This window comes from Rhea pennata, chromosome 3 (assembly GCF_028389875.1).
Source record: "Rhea pennata isolate bPtePen1 chromosome 3, bPtePen1.pri, whole genome shotgun sequence".
In the NCBI taxonomy this organism is placed as follows: Eukaryota; Metazoa; Chordata; class Aves; order Rheiformes; family Rheidae; genus Rhea; species Rhea pennata.
In genome coordinates, this window is record NC_084665.1 from 37,985,834 (window position 1) to 38,010,133 (window position 24,300).

General features: G+C 36.1%; 1 protein-coding gene across 9 annotated transcripts; it reads left to right on the forward strand.

The window, feature by feature from the left end:
• Window positions 1–1,557: 1,557 nt before the first annotated feature.
• Window positions 1,558–24,218, forward strand: EIF2AK2 (eukaryotic translation initiation factor 2 alpha kinase 2). Of its 9 annotated transcripts, none has more exons than XM_062572073.1 (16): window positions 1,558–1,639; window positions 3,127–3,243; window positions 6,308–6,422; window positions 7,605–7,792; window positions 10,298–10,424; window positions 12,084–12,166; window positions 13,096–13,180; window positions 13,671–13,705; window positions 13,878–14,006; window positions 15,740–15,859; window positions 17,152–17,259; window positions 18,571–18,763; window positions 21,089–21,214; window positions 21,811–21,909; window positions 23,935–23,997; window positions 24,085–24,218. In XM_062572073.1, the coding sequence occupies exons 2-16, from the start codon at window positions 3,140–3,142 to the stop codon at window positions 24,202–24,204; spliced, it is 1,695 nt and encodes a 564-aa protein (XP_062428057.1). In that variant the 5' UTR covers window positions 1,558–1,639; window positions 3,127–3,139; the 3' UTR covers window positions 24,205–24,218. The 9 variants fall into 9 exon arrangements, with proteins under 9 accessions (XP_062428057.1, XP_062428049.1, XP_062428052.1 ...); XM_062572065.1 differs by having other exon boundaries at window positions 1,564–1,639; window positions 3,110–3,243; XM_062572068.1 differs by having other exon boundaries at window positions 1,570–1,639; window positions 12,087–12,166.
• Window positions 24,219–24,300: the final 82 nt, after the last annotated feature.

Below are 24,300 nucleotides of genomic sequence, written 5' to 3' on the forward strand. Positions count from 1 at the left end.
GTATCTGGATGATCAGGAGTAGAAGTATTGCGCACACAGTGGAGCATGCCTGCTCCATAGTTTAAATATAGGCTCTGGAAGAAAGCCTCTGAGATCTCTTTATTTTGTTGAAGAGTATATTAATTTGGTGGCTATGTTTTTTTAACCTCAGTAAGAGATTAACTATAAAGTGTCTTAATGTTCAGTGATACCCTTAACATATTTTAGGTTTAAAGAAGGGTTACACAAGAAGAGATGAAAGTTACTTGTTGTTTGAAACCAAGACAGAGGACTGTGAGGAACTTAAAAGAGATCTTGAGAAGGCTGACTGGATTGATTAACACCATTCAGCTTTGGAAAATGCAATTAACAGGCTGGAAGGCAAAATTTTTAAGTTGTACAATTGATTTGTAAGTTTTATAAGTACGGTATAGGTATCTTGATATGATCTCTGAAAAGCAAAAAGCTGGTTTTGTTAAATGAATGCTTATCAACACAGAAGGAATGATGAAGCACCATGTAGAAAAGCTTTTTTTTTTTTTTTTTTTTTTTTTTTTTTTTTAATATATAAATGATGCAACTTCATTTGGACTAGTTTGTGCTCACTTATCATGTCATTAAAAAATTTCCACAGATGTAGAACTACGAAAGGTTTTAGAGAAAGGTAATAAAGGCAATGGAGGGCTCAGGAAAAATATATGGAGAGAGATAGCAAAAATATGAGATGCAATGGGATGCAATAAAGTAATGTGATAATGAGCTTCTCTTTCTTACTTCTCTCATACTAACTAAAAGGTTAGCAACTGAGTTGAAAGTTCGAAGTATCTAAGAGAAAATACTTTTCTAAATGTGCCATAATGCCAGTTGGCAATACAGTTCTTTGGGAAGTTGGTGAGGACCATGAAGTTACTGAGAAAGAGTAGCAAGAATATTTGGAGTGGTAACTTTGCTGTAACATTAGCATTGTCACACGTGGTAAGGTGTGTACTTTTGAAAGTACTGACAGGCTGGTCCCTTGTATTGCCATTTATATTTAGGAGAGAGAAGGAGGAAATTGGTATGAAAACTTAATTGGGTGTATCTGGGTGTGGCTACCCTTCACTTCCAGAGCTGGAACTATAATATGTGGTTACTGTAACTGTCTTGTATCACTTGGAGCACAAATCAGCAACAGCTAGTCAGGGAAAAAATAGTGCTTGAGTATTACTAGTAATATATCAAACATCTTTCAGAAGCAACTTGTTTGACTTCCGACGCCTAGTAATAACTTCTAGAAAATTAAGCGGCATCGAACGCGTTGTGGCAAAGTAGCAAGGCCAGGGCTATGTGCGGCATGAAGAGTAAAGTTCGAGGGCCGCGGGGACTTCTGCTCCCCTCGCGTCCTTGGCCCGCAAGCCCGGGTTGAGCGGCGCTCTGCAGCGCCCCCCGCGGCCGCAGCACAGCGCTTCTTGCCTCCTGCGTGGCGGTGGCGCCGCGCCCGCAGCCGTGGTGGTGGCGCCCGCGTCGTTTCGGTTTCGGTTCCGGCGAGAGCCGGCAGCGCTGCAGTAAAAGAAACTGGGGCGGTTCCTAACGCGCGGAGCCTGCGTCGAGGTTGGGCTCGGCGGCGCTGCTCGAGGGTCCTTCCAGCGTGTGCCGGGCACGGAAGTAATCGCGGTCGGAGGTGCTTGGGGGAGGGGAGGGGATCTGACATGCCCCGCGGGCACATGTCTCTCTTCACCCGACTGTAACGCGCGGCGCCCGAGCGAGTCGCTCTGCTGGCGCCCGGGGGCAGCGGACGCGCCGGGGCTGGCCGGGCGGGCTTGGCGTGCTGGGCTTGGGGCGCAGCCGAGCGGCCTTTGCGTTTCGGGGAAGGGCCCCGTCGCTGCCTCCCGGAGCCGAGAGCGCTTGTGCCGCTTCTCCCGGGAGGGGGCTGCAGCAGGGAAGAGGGACTGCTCGCCGCTGTGCCCGGAGGTGGCAAGGGCCGCGGAGATGAGGCGCCCGGGGGTGAACTCAGAGAGCCGTCGTGGTTTGTGGAGGGATTTGAATCGGGGTTTCCGGTGGTCAGAGAGCCTGAAAATACACGGAAGTTTCTAGCTCCGTGGGGAGTGCATGAGATTATAGTGCATTGGGTACTCCACTGTTCATCTTTGTGTGTACTGGAATAATAATTCTAACTGAGCAGGTATTGGGAAACAGAATTATCCTTTCTGAGTGCCTTTACAAGTTGCCCTTTAGAAAAAGAACAGCTTGAAGTGGCCAAACTGTACGTGCACTTGCGTAATCCAGAGGAAAATTTCAATGGAACAGTTCAGCAAACAAGTTAATTGTAGGCAGTCAAAAGTTTGGAAATGCACTTCGTTGCTGTCATTGCTACGTTGTTAGCTGGATGTTAGTTGAATGTGAGGGGGAATTTCTTCACCGAGAGAGTGATGGAGCACTGGAACAGGTTGCCCAGAGAGGTTGTGGAGTCTACTTCTCTGGAGATCTTCAAGGCCCACCTGGATGCAGCCCTGTCTAATGTGCTCTAGGTGACCCTAGAGCTGAGCAGGGAGGTTGGACTAGATGATCTCCAGAGGTCCCTTCCAGCGTTACTGATTCTGTGATTCTGTGAGCTGTTTCTCCCTCCCTTTCGTGCCTCCCCCCCCCCCAAGTTTCCATTTAAAAAATCCTGCTATCATCTTGATTTACTTTTTGCTTTTTAGTGTAGTTCTCTATCTTTTCTTCTACTGTTTGAGTTATCATTGCCATGAATTTATTTTCTTTATGTCACTGGGGCCTGACTGTTAATAGTATTTTGAACAGATATGTTAAAATGCCTCTCTGCCCCACTCTGAAAGAACTCATTTTAATTCTGTCGCAAGAAGTGTTACTGTTTTTTTCCCTCTTTTAATTCAGTCAGTGATTCAGCTTTTTCTTGCCCCATTCTCCCTAATCACTAAGTTCCCCATTTTGAGTTGTGCTATTCTAGTTAAAAGCAATAGGTCTTGAAAAGCAGTTGCAGATCAACAGCTTGAATTAGAAAGATACCATGAACTTAATCATACTAGTATCAGTTTTATATTTTATATCACAGTAGTGGTCTGTCAGAATTAAGGGCTGTCTCTCCACTGTGCATGGAGACATTGTCATGTCTTTGCATATTGCTTTACAGAACCTTTTTTTCCTCAGAGATTGTGCCAAAATGGAACGAGACTGCATGGCCAAAATCAACAATTATTGCCAAAAGAATAAATGTACACTGTCTTATTTTGATGTCCAGATGACTGGCCCTTCTCATGATCCTGAGTAAGTTCAGAATGCATGTTAATGAACTTTGGGACTCTTAATGCAATGTACAAAGCAGCTAAAGGTTGCAATCAATTTTTAGGACCTATGAAAAGTCAAAACTAATTTTCTGAAAGTATATGTATGATAGGAGAGCTGGTTGAAATTTGTATAAAATTTTACATTTTAGCCTTATATATAGATTGTTGAGGGGAGGGTTATGTGAATTTAAGGAGAAAATTTATTTCAGAGTTAGTGGCTGTAACCAAGAGCAACAGCAATGCACATGTTACTGGTAGCTATATTGTAAGTATGTTGCATATATGTCATGGAGATCTCAGGAGGTCAAGTATTAGAGCAAGTATTTCAGTTTATGATGAATACTAAATTAAGTCCTTTGTTTATTATTTAGTTTTACAAGAGTGTTTACAGGAGTTATTTTTGATTTCTTTTAATTTCTAAGCATTTGCATAAGGGTTGGGTGTGTTATATGTAGTTAATTTTTGAACATCTATTACAGGAGAAGGGTCTTTTTCATTAAACTGTTTTACTTTTATTTTTGGAGAGTGTTACAGGTAATGGAACATGTATTATTTTTAACATAAATATGTTTTTGCTGTTTTGCCCTGCTGGAGGTCACAGATACCCAAGATATGTTTCTTTCTGTTTGTTTGCTAGTTTGCATGAAGACAAGCCTCATGCTGATAATCAGGATGTTTCTTTTAAACTACAGTCTTCCACGCTACCAGCTAGCACTGTCCATGCTGAGGTATTATTAGACTAACTATAAACACAGAGTAAATTAGTATGTATTAGCTGGATCTCAGGTTTTGATTGATCAATTATCTTTTTTTTTCCATGCAGCTCATGTAATTCACAGAAGTAGCTCTTATCACAGTAATTGCCACAGCTATAGTCACACAGCTGCATGTTCATAGGTGACTCAGAGGTGATGGCTGAGACTAAGAGAACTTAAATGTATTTCAAACTTATCCATTTATCTCATTTATTGCTTTTTTTAAAAAAAAAATTCTGTGTGTTCTGCTACATTCACAACCATAACTCAGCCACTGTCTTGTATTTCTATGTCATATGCAGTAGAATAGTGGTATCTAGGGGAAAATTATGGATAACTTAGCCATTCTGAGTATGGTGTGCAGTGCCTGGCTCTAATGAGTCAGTGCCGTAGACCCCTTTGGGTGTCCCTGTGGTGCCTCAGTGCTCTGACCGCTAGTGGGTTGGCTGTTGCTGGTCCAGGCTGGGCTCCCTAAGCCTTCTGTGCTGTGTCCCACCTCAAAAGTGCTCCTGGAGCTGTCTGGGGCATGACACACGTACCTGCTGCCAGCTCCTTCCATCCTTCCCTAGCTTTGGTGCTGTAGTGGCTTCTGCTGTGATACCTGGCAGTGTTGGTGCTGAACACAGCCTAAGAAGCTTGAGAGAGCCCAGACTGGCTCTCTCCTAAGCTGCTCCAATGACTTTGCACTGCACTGCTGGCTTTCCTGGCCTGGGTACGTGGCATGTGGACAGCCAGGCCAGCCATGTCAAGTCTGGGCTGGGCTTATGAACTTGGGGTCCATGGTGGGTAAATGTGGCTGTACTGTTTTGGGGACTAACTCGTATAACACCCCTTCAGATTTAAATCTAAGGGATGAATAATCCTCAACTTGGTTAATTAGCTTATGGTCATTAAGACTTGGGACTACAGATTTCCTCAGAACACTTGAATAAAATGGTGAATTTTGGATGTGAAGTTGTAGTAGAATATGCATAGTATTCAGCTCTTACGGGTTGGCTAACAAGCCCTTTCTGGAAGAATTATCTTTCTTTTATGCTTTCTTTTTTATGCTGTTTTTCATGTTTACACTGTGTATGCCTTGTTCCATTCTTTCCATCCTGAAGAGCTCTCATAAAGGCTCATGTATGTGATGACTGCAAACACTATTCTGCGTCATGTTCCTTTTTTTCACCGTAATATTTCATTAAAGGAGAGTGAAGTTGTAGAGCGCAGTTTCATTAGAGAATAAAGTTCAGATAATGAAAGTAAGTCAATTTCTGAAATCATTCTGCTCTTCATGAGACAAGTGAGACAGATTATATACAAAGTATTAGTCTAGGTAGAACAGGATGAGTTTCTCTGTGGGAGAATCTGTCTTGTTTACTATTAGCTTGAATAGCTTTATGTTGTGCTGCAACCTGAAGTATAGACATCTGAAGTACAGAGGCCATAGTGACACAATCACTTCGATTTGATGGAAGTGTGTGCTGCTGCCAAAAGCAGAAATTGGCCATCTTCCTCTCCTCTATTGACTTGGCTGAAAAAACAACTTTATTAGGTCATTTTAGAGTTGGACCAGTTACCTGGTTGGATTCACTGTAGCTGCATGAACAACAGTGCATGAACAGTTGTGCGAGGACGATAAAGAGGATCAGTGGTTGAGAAGTGATGGTGTTTGTGTGGGTGTATATGGTTTTTTATGTTTGTTTTGAGGAGTAGAGTTGAAGTGACTATATAATTCCATCCAGAATATCTCATACACATCTTTTATCCTTTTTTTGAGGACATGGGAGAAAGGGGCTGCCTTTAATTTTTTTTCACATGAAACATCAAACACTCTTTTTTTGCCCCTAATAAATATTGTAAGTAGCAGTATATCAGAGGTGTGTTTAATGCCACTTCGGTATCCATGAAACCTGAACTAGTTAATCCTTTTCCTCCATATAGTTTTGCAGTGCTGAGATGCATCCTGATGTTAGGACTTCACAGGCCTACTTCTAATAATACTGACTTGATGCATTCTTTAGTGATTCCACTTTTAAAAAGCAGTTCAGCTTTTAGAAGTATTGTTAGAACTAGCAAAAATATGCATTTGTGATTAGGGAGGAAGCATAATTTAAAAAATGTATTTCTTCTAAATAATTCTGATAATCAGGAGTTGGATATAATAAAGCACATGAATGCTCAGATACCTCCATGGTTAATCTATAGTATTTTGCAGATTTTTTAAAAAAAAGAAAGCTGAATCCAAACAAAATCGTATAGGAAAAAATGTAACAATATTTTTATAAAATGTATTCTTCATTGCAGATTTACAGTTATGGTTAAAATAAATGATGAAGAATATGGCATAGGCACTGGTAAAACTAAGAAAGAAGCAAAAGCAGCAGCAGCAAAAAAATCATGGGAAATGATAGAAGAAAAGGTGAGTAAACTAGGACTTTTTATTAGTAAAGGTTGAAGGTGAATAGGTGAATTGCCAGAAGTAGCAAATAGAATATTGTTTTCTTTAATTTTGAAGAGGTTCTATTTATTTATTAAATTTAAATTTTGCTCTTTGTTATTCAGTGCTTTTCTACTTTTTTCCATTGAAGTATTTTCATTGTCATTCTACTAATAGATTATATGTATTATTAAGAGTATTTTCTCCTCTTACATATCAGAAGAGGAGATTAATTTTTGTCTCTTAAGCTGCTGTGGTGTGTCCAGAGTGTACAGTTTTGTTTTTTTGTCTTGACAGTTGTTTGATGTAAAACAATGTCTTCAGACCATTTGTAGATTTGTAGGATGTTATTCAGTGTGTCTCTTGCAGCTGTGCTTGTAAAATTGCTTAATCTCACTTGATACTCTCTTCATCTTTGCTTCCTTATCATTGTATTCTTTATGGTGTAGCTAATTCTGTGCTTTTTATCCTTGATTGATTTATTTTAGATTTGAATTTTATTCCCTTAATTTTTTGCCATGTGTTTTGTAATAACCATTCTTTATTTTTCTTTCTGGCTCTGAATGCTTCCTGGTGCCTTTTAATTGAAATCTTTTTATAGCTGTTACCATTTGCTTTTTACCATAGCACCATCATTATTTTTAAAAAAAATTGCTGCATGTTTACTAATGTACTATTAACGGTGGCAAATCAGGAGGTAGCTGTGAAAGGAGCCCTGTTTGCCCTTTCATATATGCACCAGAGCATTTGCAGCCTTTGCTCATAGCAGCATTAAGCAGCTTTGTTCAGCCACCTCCCTTCTTGGTTCTGAATGAAGCTGGGAGCAAATTGAAGACACAGAATTAATTTGTTTGTAAGATATTTCACTGCTCATTCTTTGCTTTTTCTTAAAAGAGGTGGTGAGACATTGTGACATTGTAAAACATATTGGTGCAGTATTTGGAGAATTTGGTTTAAGTTTCTTTTGAAATTCCAGATGTGATAGTTTTAGGTTGGAGTAGCTGTCTTCTGCCTTGAAAGACTGTTAATGCACATTTGGAATATTTAAAAATATTTTGAAATGCTCACAAACCCTGCAGCTATATGAGTTCTTTCAGACACTATTCTTCTTAAACCATCTATTAATCTTAAGTTTTTAAATTACTTATTTTGCCTGTTTTGTAGCAGAGTAGATGTTCAAATATGCAAAGTCCAGAATTAATGATACCTCCGGTGACCTTATTACGTGCGCCAACAGCCGAAATGCTGCCTTCAATTGACTATGTCAGCTGGCTAAATACATTTTCACAAAAGAAATTGCAAATAGTTTCTTATAATATAAATGCATTTGGTGGAGGTGACCATGCTTCCAGGTAAGATTTACTTAACATTGTAACATTACTTAACATTTACTTTTACATCTTCTCTGTTTTTGCTGATACTACTGTTAGTTACCATGAGTAGTGTCATCTGAGTCTTTTGGAAGTACAGTCAAGATTTGAAGATAGGCCAGAGAGAATCTGGTGGAGGATCACTAAAATATTTGGGGAATTGAAGCATATGAGAGGAGAGGCTAAAGTTCCGATCAGTTCAGAAAGCTATTACATGCTATTAGTGGAGTCCTGGAAGAAAAACAAGCCAGGACAGAAACTTGGGGAGGTAGAGAAAGCAATTCTGACTCAGGATGTCTTTAAGCTAAGATTGCTGGAGATGACTGTATACAGGGAAGTACTGTTAAATGTTTGCCCAGTTCTCTGTCTCTCTGTCTGTCTCTCTCTTCTTTTTTCCCCTCGCTCGCTCGCTTTTTTTCCCCCTTGCTCTCTCTCACACTACCGCTCGCTCTCTTCTTGCTCTTTCCTCTCAAAGAATCCACAGTGGTTCACTGTTAGAGGATATCAGACTAGATGGACTTCTGGTGCTATGCCGGATATTCTTTTTTTGTTACGTGTTTCTTCTCACAGTATGTAAAGAATGCTGGGAATAGTTGTGTTTTGGGGAATTTTTTGGTAGATGGGAGACCACTGAAGGAATAGTGATGCACAATTGATACCTACCAAAGAAATAGAGGAGTTTGTGTTAAGGATAACTCCTTCTTGGATCTAATCTCAAAGAAAATAAGAGTATTTTCTAGACTCTGCTTTTGAAACCTTAGCCAGAAGAAAATACACCACTTACAATGACTTTTTTTTTTTTTTTTTTTAAAAAAAAAAAAAAAGTTAAAATGGCAGCAGTCTGGCTTCCTTCAGCCAATGCTTCAGTGAGGCAAAACAAATAGAGGGCCACTTCCTCAGGAAAAGAGTGCTTTTTTGTTTTGGTTGGTTTGTTTATTTTTTAAACTTTATATGTTAGAATAATTTCATGTCACTTAAGCAGGCCAACCTTCAGGTTTAAATTTTCGATTATATTGGTTGTTGCTCTGGCACCTTTGTGGACCTCTCAGCATGTAATTCTGAGGAGTAATGAAGATTATATATATATTAACTCTCTGGACAATAGCTGCTGGAAAACTTCTCTGCTTCTCTCAAAATCAGTGATTTTAAAACTTAAAGTGACTATTCTAAGTTGACTCCTGCATATAACAGGAAGCTCTCTAGGTAAATGTCCTAGGATCATGCTGTAGTGGAAAGTAAAGTGAACTTTGAAAATGTCCCATTTTCTGTTGCTTTTGCCCTTGGGTTTAATTCTGACACTTTTTCCTATGAGGTAAGGAACACTTTCGTTCTCATGCTGTTCATGTACATGGCTTTCCTAACGAGGCAGTAGAGCTACTATTTTAATTCAGTTGTTCTCTAAGAATACAGCTGACTAGAGAATGAGGTACCGATATAGATTCTGAGTGGGTATATATGGTGTATATATGGTGTATATATCAAATCCTGAAGGAAATGACAAGTGAATTGCTGCCGGTTTTTGTAGTCTACTTCAAATCAGTTACTGTAGTGGACTGCTCTGTCATACTTAAATCTAGTCAGGGTTTTAATGTTGAGGAAGTTGAAGATAAATTTATTGCAGGGAATAAAAAATACTAGGAAATAGGATTTCCGATACCTACACACGTTCCATGGGCCAAGCAAGCATGTTTTGAGTCTCTTGTCAGGGGACTAGTTGTTCGGTCATTTATTTGCACTGTGATTGTGTCCTGCAATATATGAAATTAATATTTTTTTATATGAATTTTGAAAATCAGAGCCATATGTTAATGCATCATTCTGATGCCCCTCTCCCCCTTGAAAATGACCTGCTGTAGTAGTATCCTTGAATAGAGGAGTTCATTTGAGGGAAGATGCACTTTATCAAATGCTTACTAAGTGATACTTTTGTCCCTTTAAGGAACAACCTGATTAATCAAGTTATTTACAAAATGTATTGAATAACAGCTGTAATAAAAAGCTTTAATTTTCTTTATTTTATCAAGATTTCTTGATATTGACTTTCAAATACTGAAAATTCACCATAAATGGATCATTCTTTAAGCTACACCTTAATCAGCTTGCTCTGAGAGGAGGTTTTGGAAAAGAAAATAACAGAATCCAGTAGGCAAAGCTATTAAATTTTTAAATTAAAAAGCACTGGTTAACATTGCCTATAACAGTACTTTACATTTCAGTTAAAAATTTGCAAAGAGTTAGTGGTTGTGGGTGTCTATCAGATATGGCTCTCAGGAGTTCAACCCTCAAAAAGTGTTAAATACTTTATCCTGAAAGCATGTCAAATTAGGTGTCTACCATTTCTAATTATATTGAATAAATATGGAAAATATTCTCCTGAAGAAGTATATTTTAGGCTTCTTTTCTATAACATCAGTTGACTGTACTGGTTTTTGTTAAAGCTTATCATATAAGGTGTAAGCAGACTTTATTCTCTGTTGTATTTTACAGATTTTTATGTACTTGTACAATTAGTGGTCATGTTTATGGACAGGGCACTGGAATTTCTCAAGCTGCTGCAAAACAAGCTGCTGCAAAAGAAGCATATGAGAAGCTAAATGAACAAAGAGATCTAACAGTATGTACTACATTTGGCTTAAGAGAAAAGTTAATTTTTTATATCTTTAATCTTTGAAACAGATTTCCTTATTTTGTTTAAAAACATATTCAGGGGATTCCTTTTAAGAGAAACAGTCCAGATTTTGGAGGGTTTATTGGGCTACAGCATTCTGATGGTAAAACTTGTTGTGTTTTTATGTCTAGTTGCTGGGTTAAAAAACCTCATAACTGCTGTCTCTAACTGTGTATTTCAGAACATGGTCTGATATGTTATAATACAAAAATGCATGTATAGTAAAAATTTCCATATTTTCTCTACTGATTGTCTCTTTGAAGTGCTATCAAGCTGACTGCTACAAATGTGCATCTCTTATTGCCTTCCATTGGGTCTAAAATGTTCTGTGAAGTATGAGAAAGGCAGAATCAGGAGTAAAAATCGAAAGAACTGTCTATAGCGTTACAAGGAAAGATTCGATTGAAGCAATCTGTAATGTCATCTTCTAGAGAGCAGAGCTGTTGTCTTCATGACAGCTGTCATATTTTCATATATGCACAAAAGTGTCAGAACTCTAAAATCCCAAACGACTTCTGAAATACACAGACTAATACATATGAACTAACTTATCTGGCATTTAATTTGCAGTTTTGTAGTGGAAGAAGGCAGTAAGGGTAAGGCAAGAAATCTTTTCCATTTTAAATACTTGATTGTAACTACTTTTACAACCTACAATGGATGTTTTTGTTTGTAATTTACCCACTTAATTAGGATAGTCTATTGTAACTCTAAAATTCTTTCTTAATATTCTAATGTATGGTGAGCTGAAGGATTTTTATTACAGTCTGAAATTTACTGCCTCCTGCAGAAGCTCTGTCTTTTATTCTAAATGCAGAGTGGTAGTTTTTTGTTTACTTGTTTTTAATTTTATGCTAAGTTTATTCATTCTCGGTGGTGTCTGCTTGAAAGTCAAAATGTAACTAAATGTATATAATCAGCAAAAAGAAGTAAAGGCCCGGTGTATTCCTGAGCCCAAAAAAGTTTGTGTGGGGGAGAGTTTCTGTTGGTTGTTACTGAAACATAAACCCAAAATTTGTTGACTTTTTGTTAAATTAAGGTCTGTAAAAATTGTAAGGTTTACTTTTAATGTTACGTTTAAGCTCTTATGACATAGGGGAAAAGGAGGGGATTCTGCTAAGCGTTTAGGATTAATTAGGCTGTGAATTAGCAATTAAAATTTTAAAGGTTATCACACTGAAGGCATTTATGTATTTATTTTTAACAGACTTATAGTTAAATTTGCAACTCTCCTGATTATGTATACCAAAACCTACCTATGTCTCATTTTTTATGTGGACAATTGTATGTTCTTCTAACAATGGAAACATTTGTTTTTAGTAACCATCTGTTGTCTTAATTTTTAATAGATTTCAGATACTGCTTCTGCAGTTGTCAATATAAGCTGGGTGTGAGTGGAAAAATGCTCTTTGTGACAAGGACTTGTTTTTTATTACCGTGGGTGGAAGTTAGGCAGATGCTTTTCTTATGTATAGCTTAAACTGGTAATAACTTCCACTTAAAACCTCATAACATTCCCTCCTACCTTTTAGAACTGCACTTTTTGCATTAGAGTTTTTCTGTGTGATTCCGTTAAGTGTTTTTATTTAAGTATTTTTTTTCCAGGAGGAAAGGGAAACATCTAACATCAGTTCCACAACTAGCAAATCTAGTAATTTCTGTGGAAGGTTAAGTTTGTCTGACTCAAAGTAAGTTGGATTCATTGATAGTAAATGCGTTTTGTTAGTATTACACTTTTAGAGGATTATGTGATCTCGTTCTAAATAAAATTGTTCATAGCTTCTTACTTGCAGTATAAAGATGTTTGAGTTTCTATTTCTTTAACTTCAGAGGAAAATTCATTATAATTAGGCAAGTCTATTTGATCCAAGTCCTTACAATTTAACCTATAATAGTTTTGGAGCTTTTCTGATATTTATGATTTGGCACAAATAGTTCTTTGAGAAGCATTTCTATTGAGACATAAACAAAATAATGCTACTCTATTCAGTAGCATTTCGTTCCATTTCTAACACTTATTTTCCTGTTGTGACACTCTTGTGAACTCAGTATAATTCAATTTCAGTGCTTTTCTGTGCTCTACATTCTGATTTCTTCTGTATTTTTTTCCCTTTCATTCTCCATAAATCTTCATTCCCACTGAAGGGAAAATTTGCTTACCAAGAGAAAATGAATGTGCCTAATATTTCATTTATGATTTGGGAACTTTAGAACAGACCTTCTATGCCTAATAGTTAATTTGACAGTGGTGCTACTACTATTTCTTTTATCTGCTTTGTGCCGTTGTAAAGCAAGCTGATACATAAAATGCCAGAGGTGACTGTACTGCATTAAAATGAACCTCTGTACTTAACCTTCTTAACTGAAGGATATCATCTTTTCTAGATTTACAATAAAATCCTCTATTTCTATAAAAATATTGCTGTTTTATTAGCTGTTTGGAATAAAGTTTTGTGGCTTAAATCAATCATGATTATTAATGCTTTTTTCGTTTTACTACTTAAAAATTATACCCTGTTAATGCTGCTTTTTGTGTTTCATTGTAGCAAGCATTATAGTTTTTGTTTAGGAATGTGTTACTTCCATCTAAAACCAATCTATTATTTTTCCATGATAGTGGTATTTGTTTTGAAGACTCAGTTGCAAGCTTGACAGGAAAAGTGAAAAACATGGTAACAAATGAAAAGCCTTTATCTTTTCAGGTATAGTATAAAAGTGGTCTAACTCATAATTAATTTTAGGCCCTGAATAGAGCAAGCTTCTGGTCGAAGTGTAGCATCAGTTTACTCGTACATGCACTGAAGGTGTCACCGGAAAACATACATGGATTTCCCCACCTCTCACCCCTGAATATTCGATATCTTATTACTGTGAAACACTAGTTGTTTATTTGTATACTGTAGACTCAGTTTATGTACTGTTAACCAAATGGGCTTGTACTTCCAAGAAAGAGGATAGAACTAATCTTGTATTTTTTATGCAAATAGAATAATTTGAAAAGAATGATGATGTCATACATAGACAATATGAAAAATGTAAACTAAGATACAGAACCAGGCTTATTATTTTGTATAAGCTATGTTCATTTTTATAAACAATTGCTAGATACAATCTTGGGCACATTTTAAACTAATTTTTATAGTGAAAATACTCAACATATCTTAGTTGTGTTTGTTTCTCTCTTTTGTATAGAGAAATGCTCGAAGTTCTGGTCTGAAGTTCAGAAGGTGAGTGTTTATTTCTAGATAGCTATTTTCCATAAATGATCTTGCAAACCTCTTTAGTGTTTTCTATACTTAACATAGAAATGTTGTTAGTAGCAGGTACATTTCTTTTCTTTTCTTTTGTTGCATATTATAAAACAGTTCGTTAGAAATTTTGCTTTTATCCTTGTTAAAGAAAACTGGCAGCTAAATTTGATAAAGCAAGAAACGATGAAGAAAGTACGTCAGATTTGGATGAAAGTTTGTCAGATTTGGACACAAATGAAAGTGAGGAGGGTAAAAATGCATACACTGAGGATAAAAGGTAAGAAAAATTTTTAATAAGATTTGTTTGGCAATTACAGTATGTAGTTGTCTAGATTTCTGTTTGTTTATTTGGAATAAAATGTGGAAAAATACTGCTGTAAAAGTAAATAAATAAATAAAATTGATACTTGAGGATTTTTTTTTAAAAAAAACCATACTATAGCAACTGATATGCAGTGATATTTGATGCTTACAACCAGAAGTCATTTGTGTGAAGGTATGAAAGTAATTACCCTACAGTTTAAGGCAGGTGTGTATACAGAAGCATAACAGGTAACATGTCCTAGTGACATGGTAAAGTGCCATCTATAACCCTCATAATAGGAAGCTTCATGGATGCATTGACATTGGCTTATGGCAGCCTGCCATCACTGTACCTCCTGATTTATCAAATTGCCTTTGTCACACAGCAAGCTTTTTTATAATAAAGTACCTAATATCTGAAATATTGGAGAAGTAACTTTTTTGCTTCACTCATGGAAGGATGGGAAAAGTTATACCATCAGAAATCTCCTAGTATATCTGTACAAAAGCACAGAATAGCTTGTGATCAGTTTGATGGCAAGTCTGAAAACCTTTGTCTGGGTTATAACAAAAAATGAAAAGAAAGGAGTCCATGCGGATCTGATACTCTTTTTTTTGATAAATACAACAATTAAGTGCTGCATTATGTTACTGACTGATTCTGTTATTCTAAATGACTTTAATAAGGAGAATTTTATGAAAGTTCATTTAAATGGATCACTCTGAGGTTGCCTGAAGAGTGTATAGTGAAGCAGGAGCTATGAACTCTTTGTTTTAAATGTTGAAGATGATTTTAAGTGAGTGCAAGTATGTGTGTCACAAGTAGTACATTTTTGTAGGAGCTTAATATGACTTTAAGCATGGGTCTGTAGTTTAAAGAGACAAGTTAAACTGTTCTTATGAGTACCTGAGTAAAGGAATAGTTTCTTCATTTATTGAAGCAATGCAGAATAATGAATGAAGTAACTTTATTCTTGTTGCCATACAAAACCTAAAACTGTTGTGAAACTTCATTTACAAATGCCTAAAATTGAAAATTAGAGAGTAAGTAAGATGTAAGATCCTGTTTGGTGAAAATGTTGATGGATAGCATGAATAGAAACACATTCGTCTTGATACATGAATTTGAAATAGACCGAGAAACAACTTGAGAATTGTCACCTTAGTGGAAAGGACATTCCTCCAAGTTGAAAGTTTTAAAAGTCCTTTCAAAGTTACTGTGAAAGATGTTTGGACTAAATTCTCAGAAACATTTCCTTACTGTTGTACTTTTATTCAACTATAACTAAGATGTGTGGATGGTCTCGTTCAAGTGTATTTTGCTTGGCATATATCTAGACTTAAGCTTAGAATCTGGGTGACTTTCTTATCCATAGGTGATAGGCACTCAGATGCAATACTATCTTAGGTTCCCTTTGTATAAATTATGAAATATTTACTGGAACTACTAATAGGAACTCGTTTTTTTCAGATTTCAGGTGAAAGCTGTAACTGTGGGTTAAATAATATTTTCTTTTTTTTGTTTTTTTTTTTTATTATTATTTTTTTTTATTCTTCAGGACTTAGGCCTAAGTAGGTGAGTCATCCTTGTAGCCTTGTAGAACGATATTTCAGCAGATTGTATTATGCTTTACAGAATCATTCTGATCATTCTTGTATCTTCTAAGTTTAAAGACACTTAAGTTATCTTTTTTTTTTTTTTTGAAGATTTCTTCAGGATTTTAAAAATATAGAGCCTATTGGTGAAGGTGGTTTTGGGAATGTTTTTAAAGCAACAGCAAGGATTGCTGAGAAAACCTATGCAGTCAAACGAGTTAAGCTCACAGGGTAGGTACTGTATATCTGCTTGTGTTAATTATTTATTTATTCTAGGACATCAGTTTTTAGTAGTTTAATTATTTTGTCTCTTTAATAATTCTTGTGTGCAAACAATTTCCATTGTTAATTGACCATTTTTTCTGACTAGATTCTGTTTTCTTTATTTTTAAGTGAAACTGAAAATATCAAGCAACTCTGCTAATTTTTGTATGCTATGTAATTTTTTTTAGGTGCAGCCATAAGACAATGATTTATTAAGTTTTACTTTCTGTGAACAAAATTTTACAGATTTTTTATTAGTTATTTTTATTATATGCTTGAAGAAAACTTGCTAAACTATAAAACTTTGAAAGCAGAAGTGTTACTTTGGCAGGTTTCATTGTCTGAAAATGTCCTTATCAGTAATATATAACGTGGCTATAAATACAGAAAATGGAAAGAAAGTAATACATTTTTGTGTATGTAGTTGGAACATACTTTTTATGACCTGTGTTGTCATTCTTTTGATACAGTGTTACTTGTCCTGTATAAATTCCAACACAGAATCATTATTTTTAGTTATTTAAAGTAATTTGCTATAACTAGTACCTAGTAGTGTATTTTATCAGCAACTAAAAAAATAGGATTTCTTTTAATCTATTCAGAAAATTTCAAAATGTTCTTTTAAAATCATAATACTTGCCTTAAATTTGGAGGAAATTGTCCTATGTGTTGTGTATTGTATCGTTCATCAATTTTTTTTCCTTCACAATTCTACATTATTTTAATTTGTATTAAAGTCCTGAGAACTGTATTAAAAACCATTCTACTGTTTCTTTGAATACATGCTTTTGGTCTGTTGACAGGTTTGTTACTTTACTAAGCAGCATTACAGCAGCTAGCGTAGGCCAAATTTAGTATTAGGTTTTCATGATTATTTGCACTGACTTCTGGGTGTGTAAACAAACCTCTCAGAGGTGAAAAGAAATGTATGAGTGTTTTGCTACTCAATGCAATTATACGTTGGAACTGTCTGCTTTTTCTTTTGGCTTTTTTGAGTGGGACTTTCATTTCTCATAGTGTTAAAACATTTCAGCACTTGGAATAACTAAGCAGATAAGAAGGACACAGTTTCTAATTACAAATTCTAACTTACTTATTTTTTTTTTTCACATTAGTGTAAAACTCTGTAGATTACACCCTCTCCTTGATAGTCTTTTATTGAATTTAGAATTTAATTTTCTTAGGGAAGTGTCATTTATTTGAGATCTTTTTTTTTTTTTTTTTTTTTTTTTTTTTTTTTTTTTTTTTTCTTTGAGTAGGAATGTAATGCGTGAAGTGAAAGAACTTGCAGGACTTGACCATGAAAACATTGTGCGATATTACAGTAGTTGGAAAGGGAATGACTATGTAACTTATCCAGACTCAAGGTAATTACAAGTCAACTCTGCAGTATGAAACAGCAGCTGCCAAATAGCAGTCACAAACTTGTTGGCTATAATTATGTGTTGTAAAAGTGAAGGCTGATAATTTATAATAAATCTTTATAAAAACAGAAAGATTGTGAATACAGAGCTATTAAGCACAGAAATACGGAATGAAACAATATTTCAATTGGAGGAAGTCTTTCAACACTAAGACTTCTGGCAAGACAATGTTGAGAAGTTACTGATAAAGTAGGACCTAAGTTACCTAAGTTTCTACTGTATTTCTTTGTCATTAATAGTAGATTATTTTCAGGTAGGTTGTCACATTTACCTAGAACCATAAAATATTAATGGGTTAAAATTAGGTTTAATATTTGTTCAGTGTGCTCAGAAAAAGAGGACTAAAATAGTGGGGAAGTCACTGACAAAAAAAAATGATGGCGTCTCGTTATTACTTATGTGTTTTATATTTAATAGTTATTGGATAAAAAAAACTGAAAAAAAAATCCTGAAAGCTGAGGTCCTAACTGGAATTCCATTTACTGCCCTGATCTCAGGGCTGCAGAGTAATGAGCCACTTAATATTCTTTCCATACCTCAGAATGCCTTATTCCAAGGCACTAAGATCTCGCAACGCAAATAGGAAAAGTGTTACCTCCTCATTGCTCTGCTGTCCTGCCCTTCTCCATCTCTACCCTTAGCCTATTCTCTGCTCTGATGGTGAGGGAAACCTTCTGGAAAGCATGAGGCTGCCAGGTTGGTGAATATATTTAATGTGGGTTTCCAGCTTTCACAGTTGGTGCTCTAACTCAGACTTGTGTAAAAGATGGTTACTGCACTCCCTTCTCCAAGGGACAAAGATTAAAGGAATGTGATCATATGACATTTAGGAGAGTAGACGAAATATGTTTTTGTGTTTGTTGAGCAGAATAGAAAATTGCAGTGATTCCTAGAGGGCAAGGTAGGAGCCAAGGACTGTGCTGTTTCTTGCTCTGTAGGGCAGGCCTTTAGATATGAGGGAAGAAGAATCTGGGCACTTGGAAAATTTTCAGTGTAAATAAAGAGGCAAACAAGAAGTTAAAAATCTTCCAAGGGTAATCAGGAGCTGAACAGGGGCTCTGTGGTTTGCAGTTTTTCTTGTTTAGATCTAGTGCAGATTGATTTGAGATCTTGTAAAAATCAAGAGAACTCTGCAAATGATAACAATTAAAAAACTAAAAAAACAAGGGGGAGGATGGAAAATTGTTGATGCAGTGGCTTGGGAGGAACTGTATTTTTCTAATTTTAATATGAGTATGTAATTTCCTTTTTCAGGCAGAGATCATCCTCAAAACGTAAGTGTCTTTTTATCCAAATGGAATTATGTGAGCAAGGGCCACTGGAAAACTGGATTGAAAATAATCGAGAAAAACGAAACTATCAGGAGATGGCACAAGACAAGTTTTTACAAATAGTGAAAGGAGTAGAATATATTCATTCTAAAGGGTTAATTCATCGAGACCTCAAGGTAAGTAGAACAGGTTGTTTTTTAAGTGGAAAAATGTAAGTTGTACTTATTGGAAATTCAGACAATAAGTTATTGTCGTCTTTGCTTATTCTGTGCTGTGCCTTAGTAGTGTGCATTTTCTGATAGTACCAGTAATTTTTTTTTCCAGCAACTAAATTTAATTCTAAAATTAGAAGGTGAAATAAAGGATCTTGGAATACTGTAGTTCGAAAAAAAAAAAAAAACAAAAAAAACAAAAAACAAAAACCATCATTAGTTGACAAGTCTGTTGAGTGTTATTGAGACACAAGACTGCCTATTGGAAAAAGAAGTAGTAACTTACTTTAGTAATAAAAATTATATAAAACATTTTTCTTATGATAACAGTGGCTGTCAATCAACCTTCTTACCAATCTTGTAAAAAGAAAGGTGGTAAAAGGTTGAGATTGGAAAGTTTGCTCTTGTCATATTATAAAGGGATAGTCTATTCTAATACATGCTGCTTTTTATAACTACGTACTCTAGTTGTTGTATCCTGTTCACATACACATATGTGTATGCTACCTTTCTGAATAGAATTTCTGAGTCTCCAGAGGAAGTGCATAATCATATAACCTTTATATTGAAATAAAGTGTTTTTAAAGGACAAAATTGCAAGCCTTTTCAAGATTTCGAATAGTGAGTCTAATGTTGCTTATAGAGTTTTAAATCTATGCCCTGCACAGGCACTGATACAATTTTTAATTACACATTCACATGCAGTATTTTATACGGAATTAACATTACTCACTTCTTGAGCAGCTCATTAATGTGGAGATGTTTATAAGAACTGAAAGTAAGTGTAGCAAGTCGCACTAAATGTCCATCTAGCATGTTGTCCTCCTCATATAATGGGTAATTTCAGATACCTGAAGAACAGTATTAGAGCTTAGAGATGCTACAGTGCTGCTTGCCTTGATGCAGGTTCCCTCTTGTCAAGACTATCCCTCCAATAACCTGAGTTTTGTGAAATTCCTGAGCCAGAGGTGGAATCTTCTGTGTCTTACATTCACTGCGTGGTTCCAGACTGCATTCATTGCACACTCCTAGAATCTTTTCTTACAAGCATGCATGTCATCCTGAACTTTTCTGTGTGGCTTATACCACAATATTGGAGTCAACTGCAAATACTCATCCATCTATTCTCCCCAGGTGGCTGGGAAGAAAAGGCCTAATAAACGTCTTCTCTCCCCATGTATTGGTTCTTAGCTCTTCCCACTCTGCTGGCTTCATATATCCTTGCTCCTTCAGTCGTGCTTTATTTTCATCTCAACTCAAACTCCTTCTTTCCCCTCTTTCTGTTGCTCCAGTTTCTCATCTGTGGAACCTGGCTGTAAGCTATTTTCAAGTTCTGTTACTAATTTGTCTGTCTGCATATGAATTTAGAAACTTCTTTCTCCCCACTTCAATCTGCTGTCCACTTAGATGCTTTGCCAGTTGAGAACTCCATATCCCAGAGTCCCAGCTGCAGGAGAGGTTCAAGCTCTGAGATGAGTATCTGTTTGTGGCTGGTATGAATGTAGTCTGCAGACAGTATAGCCTTGGGGCACTGTAGGTACTGTGTTAAGTGTGTGGACTTGGTCAAACTTAGACAGAACCAGGTTGGGCATTTTTGATGCAATGATCTCTTCCCATAAAATCTTAAATCTTTCTTGGCCTTAGGAACCATTGGACCTTCTTTGAGTAAAAGATAGTGTGGGTTTTTTTGCCTTGTTTTAATAACATTCAGAAATCTTTTTTTCTTTAGAATGACAGATAGTTTGTAAAAATGCACCAAAATATATATGATTCTATTTTGAGTTGCATATAACTTTCTCAAATTTTGAAATGGGAAATTCAAAGAAATCTTAATACTTAAGCCCTAGCTCTGCAACTGACTTAATATGGATAATCTGCTGTGAAACGTAGGTGACACTGTTGGTTTGAGAGGAACTCCATGTGAGCCTAGAGCCTCTGCCCAAGTATTTCAAATCCCAGGACCAGAATCTAAGATTATAAAGCACTTCTAAAAGTGAAATGTTCTATGCAAAATGTACCTGAAGAGAGTTAAAACATGACCTGAGCTAGAGAAAAATGTGATGATTACTATGGTGTGTGCTATTTTAAATTTGGATTGCTTTTAAAAAACCAAGTTGATTGAATGTTCCTCTGTTCCTCCCTTGCCCCCCCCCCACTTCTTTCTTAATACTAATTTTTGCGGAAAATTTCACCAAATTTGATGAGGAACACTACTGTGGTGCTTATAGTTGGCAATATATATTCTAGCCGTATGACAATTTACTTCCCCTCTTCTCTCCCTCTGCATAGCCTCAGAATATATTCATATCAAATGAAGATAAAATAAAAATAGGTGACTTTGGGCTTGTGACTTCTGAAGAGTACAACCCTCTGACTGAAAACCGAGGAACAAAATCGTACATGGCACCAGAACAGGTAATTGCCCTGCTTTATTAGGGTGTCTGTTATTAGACCTACATTATAAACTTAGCATTGGTTGTGCTCAGCCCTAATATCAGCACGAAAGCAAGTTGCCTAAAATTCTCTGGTGTGATTGTATACCAGCATAACCTAATTCTGGAGAAAGCAGTCTATCAATTTGGTTGTTATTTATTAAAATGTTTGAGGCTGATGCATAAGTAATACTCTTGCAAAAATAGGATGCCCCCATGAATTTCAATCTGAATTTAAGCAAGTCAGGACTTCTGATAATTGTGGCATTTGAGTCCCTGTATTTTACTTCTCATTTGTACCAAAGAGACATTGGCAAGTCTTATCTCTATAGGTCTGCAGAAGTGTTAGTCTCAGTTTATTCAATGTGACATAATAGTAATTATGTAACAGGTCTTCAGCAGAAAGGATTAAGGACTAATTTGAAGATCAAGTAGTAGTTCCAGTCCTGTAGCATTTAGGTGAAATTTTCTACTGATTTCAAAACGTTGAAAGTGCTGTCAAGCTGGATTTGAGGGAAATAAATTGAAATGCATTCTTATGTATTTATGCCTATGTTTTTCTTATTGTAATCTTTGCAGTTTGGAGACAAATATGGAAAGGAAGTAGATATTTATGCACTTGGATTAATTTGGTTTGAAATTCTTTCTGCATTAGCCAGTCATCATGAGAAAAATAAGGTAAGTAATCTCTAAATAAAAAAAAGGAAAAAAGACAAAACCTCATATTAAGTAATTGCTTTAGATTGCTGCTGTTGTCTTATGCTGCTTAGATGCCAGGAGGAGACTCTACTAGCGTTCTGCCTGTTTGTTTGCACTTTTCCCTGTGATTCATTTCTGTAAGGCCTGTATGTCTATCACACTTCAGTTAAAAACTGTATTTCTTTACCAGAGTTGCTGTATTTTATTTTGCTTGTCTTCTACTGACATACAAACTGATTAAGCCTTAGTCATGTACTTACATCTATGGGAAAGCTAGTCAAACAGCTTAAAAAAAACAATTAAAAAAAATCTCAGGTTTCTGAAATTTTTTTTTTGTTTGATCAGAACATTGAAATGGATTGTTTTTCTATTTTAAGAAAACAAATCCTTAAGAAAGGGAGAGGAGATATTAGTCTGTCATGCGCTCTTTACTGCAGAATGAAGTAAGAACAAAATTTCCATCAAGCCAAAACATTTGTGGTTTTCCAAAATGAAAACAAAAATGACTGGAGTATGAGGCTTTGTTTTATGTGGTTGAAAAAGAAGTACTTCAAAAAGAAATCATTAGTAGTTAAAAGATACCTTTCAAAAAGAATTTCTTTTTTTTTTGGTACTTTGCACATCAGTAATGTAACAGATTGTTTGCGCAAGTCTGTATTTGTAGGATGGGGGGAGGAGGATGTGCAGTGTATTGTCTAAGGTTACTATTCTGTAAGATACATGCATCTTACATAATACACAAGATGTGATTGGACCTAGAAACTCTTTAACCACATCAACTTGGCCCTTTGCCAGCTTAGGAAAACCATACCAGAGTGGTTGTTTGACTTTCAGATTCAATTTTGCTCTGTTTGCCTGTCTTGTAGTATTTTATTTCCTGAGACATCTGGTTCTTGCTCACAGCTGACTACGCAGGTGTGTCCCTAGTCCAATAGTGTTTAAAGTTAAACGGGCAGGATCAAGTTTTTAGTCTAGCTTCCTTAAAGCAAAACATAGAAGTCCTGTGGCTGTGTGGAAATGGAAAGTCATGTGAATGGGAAGTCCTTGCTCTTCAGCTGCTTCATCATTTTAAATTAATAATTTCACTCAAAGCATAATAGAATCTGTTGCTGGTAAGCCCAGCTGAAAGACAATCATGCAAAAGCAAAGCGGGCAATACAAGCTGAGTAACTGGTTCATTTGATGGTTATCAGCAGATAGGATCAAAAGCCTAAAGGTATTGGCGAAGAGGAGGAGAAAAGCTTGAGATCATGGGAACTATTGTTTTACTGGACACTAATTATACAGGCTTGCTAAGCCAGGCCAGGAGCATCCAAAGATTTAGCTAATAATTCAGGCCACATAGCTAAGTGTCCAAGAACACGATTGTCGTCTTCTTCAGACAGATATTACAGTAGTAAACAGCAAAGTGGGTGATGAGGACATCTTTGTTTACCCAGAAAGCCACATTGTGTAGTGAAAAATAGTTGTTACACAGAAACAGTTTCTGAAACTTAGTATTTACAATTAATTACATTCTATATTAGTTGCTTTGGGCTATACCTACCACTTTCTGCAGTGAACTGAAATAAAGTGTGTGAGATGCACAAAATGAAAGGGAGGAAGCACAGCTGCTTGGCTTGCAAATAACATCCAAATGTTCTCGAGTAAGGGAATTTAGTATCACTTTTCTATATGATCAGGTGATATAAAACCACTGCTTTTCAATTAGGGGCAGAAAGATAATGGTTATGAAATAGAGAGTTTTGCCAGAATGCAAACATCATTATAGTTTATGAAGCTTTTCAGTTTAAAAAAGGAACAATAGTTGATGACAAGAACATAAAACGTTAAGTACTACCAAATGTAAAACTTCAGACTTTTTACAAGTACTTTCTTTATGAAGGCCTACTTTTTTCATAATTTCTATTTTCCTGATTATTTCAGTAAATTATGTGGGTCAGAATCTGGGATGCAAAATACAATCAGTGTGGAAACATAGTGAAAATGTTATATGACTTTCAGATATGGAAAGATGTTAAAGAAGGTAACTTTCCAGGGAGCTTCACTGAGAAATTTGCAACAGAGGTATAGTATTTTAACCAATTACTTTATTTACTCATAAACAGTAATCTATGATTCCTTTTTCTTGTAACTTGGTTTCTTTTTCTGCAGGCGCCCATGATCAAAAAGATGCTTTCAAGAGACCACCAAAGACGACCTTCTGCATCTCAAATACTTCAATTTCTTAAGTCTGTTGATAAACACAATCCACTTAAAGCTCATAGTTACTAAATGCCATTTTAAAAGACTTTCAGACTTGCTTAGATCAATGTCTTTTGAAACTGAGGAAGTGTATCAGTAACAACAGAAAGACTTCAGTCTTCTTGG

Excerpts from the sequence above, each read along its gene's own strand:
- EIF2AK2 (XM_062572073.1), top strand. The coding sequence starts at position 3,140 with ATGGAACGAGACTGCATGGCCAAAATCAACAATTATTGCCAAAAGAAT. Across the intron at positions 7,793-10,297 it reads GGAGGTGACCATGCTTCCAG|ATTTTTATGTACTTGTACAA; the intron begins GTAAGATTTACT and ends TGTATTTTACAG. Across the intron at positions 13,181-13,670 it reads AAAAGCCTTTATCTTTTCAG|AGAAATGCTCGAAGTTCTGG; the intron begins GTATAGTATAAA and ends TCTTTTGTATAG.